The following is a 14,457-nucleotide window of genomic DNA, read 5'->3' on the forward strand; positions in this document are numbered from 1 at the left end:
TCATATAGGTGTTTCAAATAAAGTGCTCAGTGAGTGTATATCTAGTTGTATAGCTCATCTAGAGTATTCCAAACAAGGACTAAAACTATACCAATAGTGAAACGAATACCTCACACAACGCAATCCATTCGGAGATGCATAGATACAATGGAGAACTCACACACAGTGTAACAACTTTTTTTGGTGGCAGCTAAAGTCATGATTGGACATAATGTTGGACATTAGCATGCCTCTCCCATGCAAGTGGTCCAATGAGGTCCAAGCAGGCGGTAGAGTGTGTGCTCACGGTGGGGTCTGATCCATCCCCTCCAACTGTCACCCAATCCAGCGGTTTCTCTTCCCTGTGCTGTCTTCATTGCTTTAGGACTCTGCTTTTATGCTGACGATCTTCTGCTGAAAGGTCAGTGTCCGCATGACGACCCTTGACACAGCAGCAGGCTTCCACCGGCAGCCAAGGAGGCCATGCCCCTACGTCCCTAGTGTTTGTGCCCCCTAATTCCTTTGACTGACAGTCCTTAGCTTCTCTCATGCCCGTGCCACAGCTCCCAGTTCCCTGCTCTGTTTCCCCACAGCTCCCAGGCCAAGTTTTACCACCCACCCAGAACTGGTCCCAAACCAAGTGAGCTCATGAGACAGACTAGTTCTGTTTTGTTCTTTGAAGCCCATTTGGGGCCATTTCGTCCCCCAAGTACTGTATAGCTCCTGTCCTGTTAGCCAAGGGGAGGTTGGGGGGAGGGGACAGATGTGGTGTGACCCAGTCCCTTCCCTAATGGGGAGGGAGCTATCCCAGTGCGGGGTTGGGGTGGGGGGAGGGGGAGTGGGCATCAGGAGAGTTCGGTAGAACACTGTCGGTCCCAGGCGTCGAGCTCTCTCCCCACTGCACACACCAACAGATACGACTCACACCTCACCCGCGGCCAGTGCACCTGAGAGGGAGAGGGGCAGAGAGGGAATTCATTCGGTTTTCATCCAATACTGTTCTATTGTACTGTTCCAGCCTGTCTGTTTACTCTGTCATCCCCTACCCTGTGAAACAGCAGCAGGTGGCGGAGTAGAGGGATCACCAGCGGGTAATGACAGACAGGGGGCGCTCTTTTCCTCTGAAATACAGTCACAGGTCAGTCAGAGCACCAATGTGCTAAACAGTTGCAGGAGCATAAATAGAGGTCGGGAGGGTGCGACTGAGTGAGGTAAAGGCTGTATATTTTCTAGCCTCTATATTTTCTTGACACGCACACACAGCTTTTTATGTATACCCTAAATAAGGCTAGGGTTAGTGGCTAAAACAAGACAAGTCAGTCAAACTGGTTTGTGTGCATTAAGACAGAGCCTATTTCAGAGAGAGAGAGATAGAAAAGGAGAGAATAAAAGAGGTGTATAGTGAGGCTTACATCCCCCAGGGTATAGTCCATACAGTGGGCAGGCAGAGAAAGTGATGACGGGCAGACACGCAGCTCTGTGATTGGAGGAGAGAGAGGTACATTAGAACAGCCCAAGAGACCGACCCCGGGGTGGCAGTGCACAGTTGACGGGGCGGCTGACTTTTACAATCCACTTGCAAAAGACAAGACAGAAACATACTCTTTTTGTGTGATGAAAGGAATCATGACTGCATGAGTGAATGGGTGTGGTACTGAGAGAGAGAGAGAGAGAGAGAGAGAGAGAGAGAGAGAGAGAGAGAGAGAGAGAGAGAGAGAGAGAGAGAGAGAAAGAAGAGAGAGAGTGGTCATTTAAGTTAGAAAGAGAACTATGAAAATGCAGTGTTTCGTACAGTAAAGCAGATACCTTACCTGATGGCTTTCAACATAAACTACACACCTTGTCATAAGGAAGCTACAATAGCTAAATAATAATAATAATAATAATAATAATAATAATAATCAGCTTTACAAACTGAAAAGATTGAGTAGTAATAATAAAATGAATGATTTATGGAGGAGGAGGTCCAACCGCAGCATACCAGGCCTATTCTTAGAGGGGATATTTATCGCTGTGTTCTGGCCAACGGCTCCAACATAAGCAGATGCTACTCAGGCCTCTGTTTACTCAGTGTGGCTCACGTTGGAACTCCTACCATCTCCCTTGTGCTGTCCTAGAGACAGTCAGTCTGTGAGGAGAGGCTAGCTAGGGCGTATGAAGAATGCCTCTATAGTGAGGTAACACTGAGTACGGCTACCGTTACAGTACCCCCGTATGACTCATAGGACATTGGTGGGTGTTGATTGGTCCTGAGCTGGACCAAAGTTGCTGGGTCATTGCTTTGGTCATAGCTTGTTTTTGTCCTTTTAGTCAAAGAGATGGAACAGCTGCGATAGTTGTTGGATGTGGCAAGATTAGAATGGGGTCATGGCTCAGGAGAGAGGAATGGATGAAGGAGGGATGAGGAGGGATGAGTGTTGGTTGTTTCCCTTGCCTGTCTCCTTAGGGGTCCTGTGGTCCTGGATCTCCCCCCTCAGTCTCTCGATCTCTTTCTCCAGCTCTCCGTTCCTCCTCTCACTCTCCTGTAGCCTTCTGTGGAGCCAAATAGAGGATGGATTAGTGAAAGCTACAGCCAATCTGATTAAGATGTAATTACATTATACTGTATATTATACAACAGTTAGTTCCGACCAAGTAATTTGATTGGACAAGAGGCATTCCATGAGTTACTATATACAGTATAACAGCACTGGGACTTTTAACTATATGTATCACTCCGCCGCACAGATGTTCTACTAAATGACCGTTAATTAGACTACATGTTTGTGTTCAGGTTACTAGGCAACAGTCCATTTGAAGTTCAGTTGCAGAACAATTTTGTGTTTATCTTTATGATTAAATAAACAAACAAATCATAATCTGTTGTCGCTTATTACTGTTAACTAATAAATCGCGCTGTAGAACTGTTGTATAAAAGCCAAGGAGGCCATGCCCCTACGTCCCTAGTGTTTGTGCCCCCTAATTCCTTTGACTGACAGTCCTTAGACTGTCCTTAGACACGGCTGTGATCGTCTTCGGTACTCGGCCTGCGGCCTCGTACCTACGACCGAATCACAGCCGTGCTGATATTCAGTATAACACACTCCCTCTCGTGTGATATTGCTTAATTATAGCTAGTAATATTGCTGTATATTATAGCACTCATATCTCCATATTTGGGCTCTGATTCAGCAGTTATGTAATAATAGCTTGTCTCGTTTGTCTATGTGTGTACAGTAACTGTAAGTAATACCTGTGGAGGTCTTCGTCAAGTCCTGAATTTCGGTCTGTCTCTTCTTCCTCTTCCTCCTCTGTGGTGGTGTGTGTGGATGATGCAGTACCCTTCTCTTGGGCTAGGGGGAGCTCCAGCAGGGCAGGCAGGTGGTCTGGCAGAGGGTCTCTCAGATGCCACACCTGACTCTGAAACCCATACCACCACAGCTGAGCGTCAGGCACAGCATGGTCAAGGAAACATAGCTAGCCTGAAACGTAGCTGCAGCTCACATCATTAGCATCATTAGCATACCCTACCATAAAAGTCTGAAGATTATTTCGGTTGACGACTTGTTCCCCCTTTCACCAGCTGCTGTCACATATGTCGTGCCACACATGTACGATATTCAAACTGCGCTTGGTTCTGGGAGCAGGTGGCATTTTTGCCACAACTGACTGACTCAATGTAGATGCAATGTGGTTAGGATTCCTGCCTAAACAAATGGACACGCTTGACATTTGTACACTCAGTGCTGTAATTAGCCAAGGCAAGCTACCGCATCAGTTAGCATTTGTGCTTAACCTTGCTCTGAAAAAAACTCAAAATGACTAGCTTAGCTAGCTCACATAATAATAATAATAATAATAATACATTTATTTTATAAGGCGCCTTTCATGGCACTCAAGGTCGCCGTACAACACAGTTACAAAAATACAGTCAAACAGTTAAAAAAATTACAATCAAACAATTACAAATTACAATATAAAAAGCAGCAGCAGTAGGGCATTCAATAGTCGGGAGGGTGGCTCAGAGATAAGCCTGCCTGAAGAGGTGTGTTTTGATGTGTGTTTTGAATGGGTTTATGGTGTCAATGTTCCTAATGTCGGGGGGTAGGGAGTTCCAGAGGCGAGGGGCAGAGCGGCTGAAAGCTCTTGCCCCCATGGTGGACAGACGGGCAGGGTGGACAGTGAGGTTGATGGCGGAGGCTGACCTGAGGGACCGGGTGGGAATGTTGAGGTGGAGGAGGTCGGACAGGTAAGGGGGGGCGAGGTTGTGGATGGCTTTGAATGTGTGGAGGAGGATTTTGGAGTCAATGCGTAGTTTAATGGGAAGCCAATGGAGTTGTTGTAGAACGTGGGTGATGTGACTGGTGACAGGGGTTCTGGTGATTATACGGGCAGCAGCATTCTGGACCAGTTGGAGCTTATGGAGGAGTTTGTGTGGGAGACCAAAGAGAAGGGAGTTGCAGTAATCTAAGCGGGAGGTGACTAGAGAGTGGACCAGGATAGCAGCGCTGTTGGGAGTGAGTGACGGGCGGAGGCGGTTGATATTTCGAAGGTGAAAGTAGGCGGACCGGATGGTGTTGTTGATATGGGTATGGAAAGATAGGGTGCTGTCGAGGACGACACCCAGACTCTTAACCTGAGGGGAGGGAGAAACTAAGGAGTTGTCGATAGAGAGGGTGAAACTGGGTTGCTTGGTGAGGGAGGATTTGGAGCCAATGAGTGTTATCTCGGTTTTGTTGCTGTTAAGTTTGAGAAAGTGGGAGGGGAACCAGGATTTGATTTCCTGTAGGCAGGCACAGAGGGAAGAGGGTGGGAAGGTGGATGAGGGTTTGGAGGAGACATAGAGCTGGGTGTCGTCCGCATAACAGTGAAAATGTATGTTGTGTTTACGGAATATTTGACCGAGTGGGAGGAGGTAGATGATGAATAGGATGGGGCCAAGGACAGAGCCCTGGGGAACACCAGAGGAGAGGGGGGAGGTATGGGATGAGAATGATTTTAACTGGATGAATTGAGTGCGACCAGAGAGATATGAATGGAACCAGTCCAGGGGAGAGTCGGATATGCCAATGGAGGCTAGTCGGTCGAGGAGGATGGAGTGGGAGATGGTGTCAAAGGCTGCGGTCAGATCAAGGAGGATGAGAATGGATAAATGTCCAGAGTCAGCTGCCATCAAGAGGTCGTTTGTGATTTTAATGAGGGCTGTTTCTGTACTGTGACGGGGGCGGAAACCGGATTGGAATTGTTCATAGAGGTTATTGTTATGGAGGTGGGCCTGAATCTGTGATGCGACAACTTTTCCCAGAATTTTTGAGATAAATGGCAGATTAGAGATTGGGCGGAGGCTATTGAAAATGTTGGGGTCTAGACCAGGTTTCTTCAGTAGGGGTGTAACAGCAGCAGATTTGAGCGGGGAAGGGACGGAACCAGAGGTGAGAGAGGAGTGGATGATGACTGTTATCAGGGGTAGAAGAGAGGGAAGGGAGGCTATAACCAGGGAGGATGGCAGGGGATCAAGTTGGCAGGTAGAAGGCTTGGATGTCTGGATAAGTTTTGTTAAGTCAGTCGCTGAGGGGAGTTGAAAGCAGGAGAGAGGTAGGGAGAGGGGGGGATTGGGAACAAAAGGAGGCGGACGACTAGACGTGTGAGGGGTCAGTTGCTGATGGATGGACGAAATTTTAGAGTCGAAAAATGCCATTATGGAGTTACAGTGGTCAGTGGAGTAGAAGTGAGGTGGAAGGAGATCAGGGGGGCGGAGAGAATTGTTGATCACTGAAAATAGGGCCCTGGTATTCCCAGCACTAGAACAGATTTTTTCTGCAAAGAATTCGGATTTGGCGGATGAAATGGCGTCTTTATAAAGGAGGATGTGAGCATGGTACATTTGTTTATGAACAGTGAGTCCAGTTCTATTGAAAAGACGCTCCAGCTGACGACCTTTGGCCTTCAGCTGGCGCAGGTGGGGGGAGAACCAGGGGGCAGAGTGGGGGAAAGAGACAGGCCGGGTTTTAACGGGGGCAAGTGAGTTGAGCAGAGATTTAAGACCATCGTTATACAAATCAACCAACTGATCCGGGGTGTATGGGGGGGTGATAATGGAGAGATTATCAATGCCAATTGAGAGGTCAGCTAGGTTGATATTTCTGATGTTGCGGAAGGATATGACGCGAGATTGCTTGGTTTTGGACAATGTTAGACATAGTTTAAAGGAGACAAGTTTGTGGTCAGAGATGGGGAGGTCGGCAGCAGAGCAATTTTGAGGAGTGACACCTGAACAGCAGACTAAGTCCAAAGTATGACCTTTACAGTGGGTGGGGAAGTCAATATATTGAGTGAGACCAAAACTGTCCAGGCATGAGATGAAGTCCTTAGTAGAAGCAAGATTCTTATTGTCCAAATGAATATTAATGCCACCAAGCAAAATTATAATGGATGAGAGTGAGCAGATGAGAGTGAGAAGAGTGAGTATGCCATACCAGTTTCTCCTGAAAATTGAGGCTGTCACACCCTCTAAGCCGCCGTTGGTCAATCTCCATCATGATGTCACGACTGCGGTCCATGGCACCCGTCTGCCTGTAAGACACCAACCAATTAGAAAGTGTCAATGTGTTTATGTTAGTTTACTAAATAAAGTATTATATGTGAAGTCTTGTGTAAGTTGACCTGGTGGCGGTGTAGGAGTAACCGACAAAAGCCAGGTGAACCCCAACAGGGGCCCTGTCCATAACGTCAGACAGCGTCTCCTGCAGGTCAAAACACAGTATTACAACTACAGTCAATATACCTATAACTTAGGCGTTCGCCATATAGATCAATACCATTTCACACAGGCAGTCATCCAGCACGTCAAAGTTGGAGGTGTCCGTGGCGTTGGAGACCTCAGGCTGGAAAGGGGCTGGGAGCTCATGCAGGGATCCCCAGTCCAGCCCACAGAAGAAGGGGTGGCTCCTAAAGTCCCCGGAGCCCCCAGTCCCCATGCGACCCTCCTTCTCACAGATGAGCCCCGTGATGAGGGAGCGAGCCTCGTCTGAGACCTCAGGGCCCAACGGCGGGAAGTCAAAGTACTCCTGGAAGGACAGAGATCCGTTAGTTAGCTTGTTAGCTAAGTTAGCTTGTGACAGTTGCATTCTTATCTTAGTTTTAGCAGAATACACCCTTCAGTCTCTCACAGAGATCATGCGTTATTGCATACAGTATTGCACTTAGTACTATTGTCACTTTTTGTCACTTTCTTATTTCTTATAGATTTTTTCGATTGTTGCTGACTCCTTGTTGTTGAGCGTGGGGCAAGATCCCAAAAGCATTTCACTATGCCTATATAGTGAAATATCTATGACTATGAGGAAGGAGGAGAGGAAAGGGAGGACGCTATGTTCCTAGCGGCAACACAGCCCTGTAAGCAGTGACCTCCATGTAGTTGTTCCGGTTGGAAGCTGACTAGACTGTCCCTCCTAAAGACCTCTTCACCCTCCACTACCTTCCTGTAAAGTTCCTCTACTGTTAATAAAAAACAACAACGAAGCCTTCCTTCCTCTAGCATTGTGAGTGCCAATGGCACTTGGTCGTAGCATAGATTTTTACTTATGATGACCGATGTATAGAGGATTCACTTACTTACGACTGACTTGTCGCTTTGGATAAACGCGTCTGCTAAATGTCGAAAATGTAATGTCAATGTCAATGACAGCCTCAGGTCTGATCCCCCAGCACTGATATCTGCTGTGCTGTTCCACTTCTGGTCAGTGGAACTTCTCTCACCTGGAAGTGGATGATCTTAGCGTAGGTCTCGGAGATGGACTCGGCGTAGAAGGGCGTGGTCCCCAGCAGCATTTCGTAGGCACAGATGCCCAGTGCCCACCAGTCACACTCAGGGCCATACCCCCCCCCGCCCTCCACCGCACGCAGGATCTCTGGAGACAGGTAGTCAGGGGTGCCCACTGCCAGGGAGGAGTGCACCTGGAGACACACACACATGCTGAAAAATACTTCAACATGTATGTATGTATGCACTCACTGTAATGTGAGTCGATTTGGATAAAGGCGTCAGCTAAATGGAATATATTATTATATTATTATTATTATTAATATTATTATTATTATTATTATTATTATTATAATATTACACACACAAACACACACACACACACAAAGGTGTGTGCAAGTGTTGACAGTATCTCAACCTCTGTAGCCTTGCCGGTACAGTTGGCCTTGGGCAGAACTCTACTGAAAGCTCTTGTAGAGTTGGTCTCAGGGCTGAAGGTTAGGCTGACACTTTAACATCGCTTTCAGAGAAGTGAAAGCAGCATGAAACACACCGCTGCTCTTTTTAGACATGTTCTGAGAACTGTTGCTCAGCAATAGGTATTTTCAGAGGTGTTTCAGATGTGAGAGAGAGAGAGAGAGAGAGAGAGACATGTACATGCACCACAGACACTTATTTTTGTGTTCCCTGTCTACTTGTGTGTGCGTACGTGTGTGTTTCTGACCATACAGTAGTTGTAGTTGAGTGGCAACAGTAGTGGTGTGCACTGGCGGACTCAGGGGGGGGCAAGGGGGGCGACCACCCCTCCTGGTGCCCCCACTGTTGAAAAACGTCTCTCTTAAGTGCCCTTTTGAGTGGCAAAAATGAGAGGACGTGCCCTATTGGTGCCCCTCCAATGGTCTAAACTTGACCATGTGCCCCCACAGTTGAAAAACGTCGCACTAAAGTGCCCTTTTGAGTGGCAAAATTAGAGGATGTGCCCTATTGGCTGCCCTTCCAATGGTCTAAACTTGACCATGTGCACTTATGGGGTCCCATGTTGTGCAGTAGGTGCCCTTTTTTTCTTTTCGCCCCTGCCCTTCAAACAGCCTCAGTCCGCCACTGATGGTGTGTCATGTGGCCTCTCTCACCAAGCCGTCCTCCTGGACTCTGAGACAGGAGCCAAAGTCCCCCAGCCTGATGTGGCCCTCAGCCGTCAGCAGGATGTTGTCTGGCTTGATGTCCCTGCAGGGGACAGGGAGGGAACCAGACCGCTGGCCGTGATTCACACGTCATCTCAAACCAAATCAAATCAAATGGTATTCGTCACAGTCATCACATACAGCCGTAATTGACAGAGTGAAATCCTTTGGGATCATGGTCATACTCGCTCAACAACAGTCAACAACAATCCAAAAAAGCCAACAATACAATATAATATAGTAATAACACAAGTGACAATAGTACTAGTGCAATAATGTCAGGTGTGCAATCTTTAGGTGTAGTGGAGGTGTTTTGGAACAGGAATCTCTCTGGCTGAGAGATTATGGACAGTAGAAACTCCAGTGTCGCCATCAGACCTTGAATATGTACTTTTGGCCTAATCGTAGACACTTGTGTCTCGCGTGAGGGAGATCCTGGTTCTCTACCCCTCCCGTGGATCTGTCTTTGAGGTCGACACTACAGTACGGCTGTGTCTTAATCGGGAAGGATGCTGCCTGTCTTTTAAGGCAGTGTTGGAAAAGATTCCTTTTCAGATTACCTTCAGACCAAAACGCTACCTTGTTCCTGTTGTTACCATACAAATACATGAAATACATTAATTACATTGCTTTCATACAAAAATGGTGTCTATTTATTTCAGAGAAATTGTAGTGAATATCCCACCTGGTAATGGATGCATGGTATTCAATATATGGAACCTTTAAAAGTCTGAAAAAAAAGCTTCAGAATAAAAGTCTGAAAAAAAAGTTTCAGAATAAAAGTCTGAAAAAAAAGTTTCAGAATAAAAGTCTGAAAAAAAGTTTCAGAATAAAAGTCTGAAAAAAAGTTTCTGAATAAAAGTCTGGAAAAAAAAGTTTCTGAATAAAAGTCTGAAAAATAAAGTTTCTGAATAAAAGTCAGAAAAATAAAGTTTCTGAATAAAATTAAAATAAAAAAACTTTTATTCAGAAAAAAAAGCCAAAATATGGCTAATGAGGGCCCCTTAGCAGGCATCATTTTAATGTACCTTCTGAATGGGACTAAACAAGCTGACAGTAACCTCCTGCCTTTAAAGACAGCATCCTTCCTGATTGAGACAGCCTCCTTTTCAGTTAACTTCAGGCAAAAACCCCTCGATACCTCGGAAGGACCGTGACTTTGGAGACCAAGAGGCCAGCAGGCAGCTGACACAGCCTGTATGTGTGTTAGGTCACCTAACATTCTCTAAGCATTCCGTGTAGATTCTATTCCACAAAATAGACTCTAGAGGAACATACCTGTGCACATAGCCCAGCCTGTGGATAGAGTCAATAGCCATGACCATCTCAGCCAGGTAGAACTGGGCCATGTCCTCTGGGATACGGTCCCCAAACTTACTGAGCAGAGTCAACAGGTCACCGCCTACATAGTAGTCCATCACCAAATACTGAGAGAGAGAGAGAGAGAGGTACAGTGTTTATGCCTTGGTGTATATGGGTGTTGGAACAAACTGAAATATGCTATCTTCTACCATGAGACGATACATCGCCTCCCGAGCATAACCGCTCCATCTTCAGACAATCATACAGTTTTTCCCCATAGTAACAGTAATGATAGCTGAAGTCTGTTGAAGCGGAGCTGACATTTGTGCCACTGTGACACAGGTACAGGGTGACTGCAGTCAGAGTGATCTATAGGAAAGCTGAAGGGACACAGAGGTTGATGTCACCATGGACACGTACCAGGTAGTTGTCATCCTGAAAGGCGTAGTGTAGTAAGGTGATCCAGCGGCGATCCCCCCTCAGCAGAACCTCCCTCTCCTCCTGGTAACACGCTGTCTATATGACACACACACACACACGCACGCACGCACGCACGCACGCACGCACGCACGCACGCACGCACACACACACACACACACACACACACACACACACACACACACACACAGATGCAACAGACAGAAAGACTGATGTCTAGACCAATGCTGTCATAACAAAGGAAGGAACTGTACTGAAATATATAATACGTTTATTGGAAACATCAAGAACATACAATGTACAAAGGAAGTCCGCGCACGTGTGTGTGTGTGTGTGTGTGTGTAGATGTGTGTGTATGTGTGTGTGTCTGTGAGAGAGTCTTTACCTCTCCTCTCTTCAGCATGTCCCACTTGTTCATAATCTTCAGAGCGTACACCTGCTGTGTGCTACGCATCCTCGCTACGGCAACCTGCAATTAAGAAACACATAGAAGTAAACACATAGAGGTAAACACATAGAGGTAAACATGGGGGCGGGATTTCATCCTTAAACGGACACCTTGAAGCACAGCTCCACTCACCTCACTGAAGGTCCCTCGACCAATCACCTTCAAGATGTGAAAATCATCCCTGTTGATGCGGGTCTTCTTCACCTGCCTCACTAAGGGCTCCGCTGCAATTGGAGGAGAAAAGAAAGAGAGAGTGTGGTTATAGGACAGGAACGACAAGAGGACGTTACAGAGAAAGAGAAATGTGTATTCACCAAGGCAGACACTTTATCGGTGGTCCTTTAGAACATGTATACATCCTCTCCAAATCAAGTTCAACAAAGCAGGCGCAAGGCCCGGTCAGGACTAGACATGTGTTTATATAGACACCTGTTGTCTGCACGCACACTGTTCATAATAAGCCTGCTAGGAATCATGGGTAAAATGGGTGTCCGTTTCCTCTTAGCTTTCAAACAAAACACTTCCAGGTGCCAGGGGTCACCAGCCTCCCAAGAAAGAAACCATCAACACGCACGCATGTGTACATTACGGTGCTAACACAGGCACAAGGAGTAACATAGCAACACCGTTTCCCTTCAAGAGACGGAAGGTCCGAAATAGAGTGTGTGTGTGTGTGTGTGTGTGTGTGTGTGTGTGTGTGCGTGCGCGCGTGTCTAAGAATAGCCGTCACCATTTAAGACTTTTTTAAGGCAAGTTTTTCCAGGCCCTCGTTTTTTTTTCCTTCTTCCACCCGGCCTCGTGTGGGGAGGAATGCGAGCGACACTAAGGCAACAGTGTAAACTGTTTTAGTGGGGAGAGGGAGAGAGAGAGAGAGAGAGAGAGAGAGAGAGAGAGAGAGAGAGAGAGAGAGAGAGAGAGACAGAGAGAGAGAGAGAGAGAGAGAGAGAGAGAGAGAGAGAGAGAGAGAGAGAGAGAGAGAGAGAGAGAGACCAGCTTCCAGACCCACTCAGCCTCTCAACCCTCTCAGGCATCCAGCAGAAACAACAATAGTCCTGTGGCTTCCTTCACTTCCTTTATAGACTTTTCACAATGGAACAGTGTACTCTTCCACTGTGACTGGCATGTGACCGCTGCTTTGAGGGAATCTGCCCCGCCAACCAACAATACATACACAGATAAGAGAGATGGCAGCCATCTTGGCCAACGGCAGAATTTGTCACTTGATCAAGCCCGAGTTTTCCAGTGGATCTCAGACTTTTTTGCAGTGACCCAATTCCCTTTCACTCTCCAAATGTAGGAAACATTTCCAGCCCAAAACAAGCGTTAGTTTATGACCCGGTAAGTCGTGATCTCCGTTGGGGTTTTCAAAAGAGAGGTAGTGGAGCATTTTCTAGTGGTTTTGTCTTTCGACAAAAAGGCCATAGATTTCCGTTTGTAGTCCATCAAGGTTCATAAATATCAACCTGCTGGCTTCTCTACTCTACCTGGATGGGAATCCAGCCTTGTCAGCACAACGTGCTAGGTGATGAGAGATGGCAAGGGCAGGAGGAGGGGAGAGGATAGGGGAGAGGATATGAGAGACCTCCAATCCCATTCCGCCCATCCTGCCCAGGCAGCTGCATCCCCCCATCAGCACGCCGCCCCCTCCTCCCCCTCCCCCATGGGATGAGTGAGAGCAGGGTCTGGATGGAAAGTTTGCTGTGGGCTAGGCTGAACAGGGATAGTGGTTCTCCTCTGCCTGCCTGTGTTTACCCCAACCCTTCACTGGTGGACCTGTGCCAACCCACCCGCCTGCCTGCCTACCGCCTGCCAGCCTCATAAATGGACATTTCTCCCTTCCACCCTGGAGATGGACAGAGACAGAGAGAGAGAACGATAAAGAGAGGGATAGAGACAGAGAAAGAGGGAGGGAGGGAGGGAGGGAGTGGGTGTCTGGGTGGGTGGGGGGGGGCATACCTATCATTTTGTCTAGTCTTCATTCCATCTTCATTTTGCAAAAGTTGCTGAAAGCTGTGATTTTTTTTCCATACTCAACAGAGACAAGCTGATGAACCCCATGTGTTCCAGCCACAGTGAGAGCTGGCACAGTGTCTCATGACGGTGGCAACGAGAGGGGCTGAAGTGACATGGTTATGCTCACGCCACACCAGGCACAGTACACTGAGGTAACTGACAGGGTTTGAACCAGGGACCTCTTGCATGGATGCCACAGATGTAAACCGCTACACCAAGAGGCCATCCTCATGGTATGAGGGCTATATGTGGGCTTAGAAGTCCCAGGCAGGGGTAGGGTACAGTGGTACAGTCACGAGAGTGTGATTCCTAATCACCTCCGCTACATATGACACCTTTTGGTCATTCCAGTACACCTCATGTCAAACACTATTAGCGGTGGCCACGCTAGCACTGTGGTACATCAATCTTCAAAGATGGAAACAGCAGCCTATAGTCCTTCCACTCTCCCTCTCGCTACATGCATCGCTTAGTCTGAGGGGGCAAAGGACACAAATCCCAGAATTAGATTCTGAGGCGAAAGCCAGATTTAGATTCTGCTACCACGTTCGGAGACTACAGACAACATTACACACCTCTCTCTCCCCCAGTCTCCCCGTAGGCCATCAACACTATCAGAACTTGTTAATGATATATGTCAGGCCAAAAATGCCTGAAAGTGGAAAATAAACACGAGCGATGGAGCCACAGTTCGTTCCTATGCGAGTGTGTGTGTTGACTCTGGCCATGTCCCCATCGACCACTTTATGTACTGTTATGAAGGCCTTGTAGGGAGTGACCAGACCAGACCCACCCAGTGGGAGAGAGAGATGGAGGGAGAGATGGAAGGAACGAGAGAGAGATGAACACAGAGGGAAAGAGAGAGGAAGACAGAGAGAGAGAGAGAAAGAAAGAGAGAGAGGGAGAAAGAGAGAGAGATAGGGAGTTACGAGACACTAGATTCTATTCAAGAAATGCTAGGGTCATCAATCAGAGAAATACACACATAAATACACACACACATGCACGCACGCACACACACGCACACACACGCACACACGCACACTCATACACTGTCCAGGAAAGTGTGATCATTGTTTAACATTTTTGTTAAGACAGTTGAAAGCCTCCCATCCATAAACCTTTGACAGATCATAAAGTATCGGGATGGCTGTTGGACCCTCTCACCTGTGAGATTAACTAGACCTCAGCGCTTAAGCCTACTGAAGCCCAGCTGCCTGCTCTATCACTGGTCAGACGTCCAAACTCTGACACTCCACACTCCCTCTGCAAGACTGGACATGCTGGAGCTAAAATAGGAAACTCACTGTGTCACTGGGACATATGATACCCTTGTACTACTAGGCCAAAATCAC

At 47.3% G+C, this 14,457-nt stretch overlaps 1 protein-coding gene across 1 annotated transcript in view; it reads right to left on the bottom strand.

The window, feature by feature from the left end:
- Positions 1–824: 824 nt before the first annotated feature.
- The window catches only part of dmpk (DM1 protein kinase), a gene marked incomplete at both ends in the record, with an annotated part of 16,278 nt that continues 2,645 nt past the window's right edge, over positions 825–14,457 (bottom strand). Inside the window, 14 exons of the mRNA XM_080529266.1 lie at positions 825–926; positions 1,026–1,106; positions 1,392–1,456; positions 2,414–2,511; positions 3,212–3,378; positions 6,435–6,531; positions 6,622–6,701; positions 6,777–7,025; positions 7,717–7,914; positions 8,851–8,944; positions 10,180–10,328; positions 10,624–10,719; positions 11,027–11,110; positions 11,222–11,313. Of these exons, the coding sequence (XP_080385392.1) occupies positions 825–926; positions 1,026–1,106; positions 1,392–1,456; positions 2,414–2,511; positions 3,212–3,378; positions 6,435–6,531; positions 6,622–6,701; positions 6,777–7,025; positions 7,717–7,914; positions 8,851–8,944; positions 10,180–10,328; positions 10,624–10,719; positions 11,027–11,110; positions 11,222–11,313 (1,652 nt within the window). The remainder of the gene's footprint in view (positions 927–1,025; positions 1,107–1,391; positions 1,457–2,413; positions 2,512–3,211; positions 3,379–6,434; positions 6,532–6,621; positions 6,702–6,776; positions 7,026–7,716; positions 7,915–8,850; positions 8,945–10,179; positions 10,329–10,623; positions 10,720–11,026; positions 11,111–11,221; positions 11,314–14,457) is intronic.

The sequence above is a fragment of the Nansenia antarctica genome (assembly GCF_963989245.1).
Source record: "Nansenia antarctica genome assembly, chromosome: 4".
NCBI lineage: Eukaryota > Metazoa > Chordata > Actinopteri > Argentiniformes > Microstomatidae > Nansenia > Nansenia antarctica.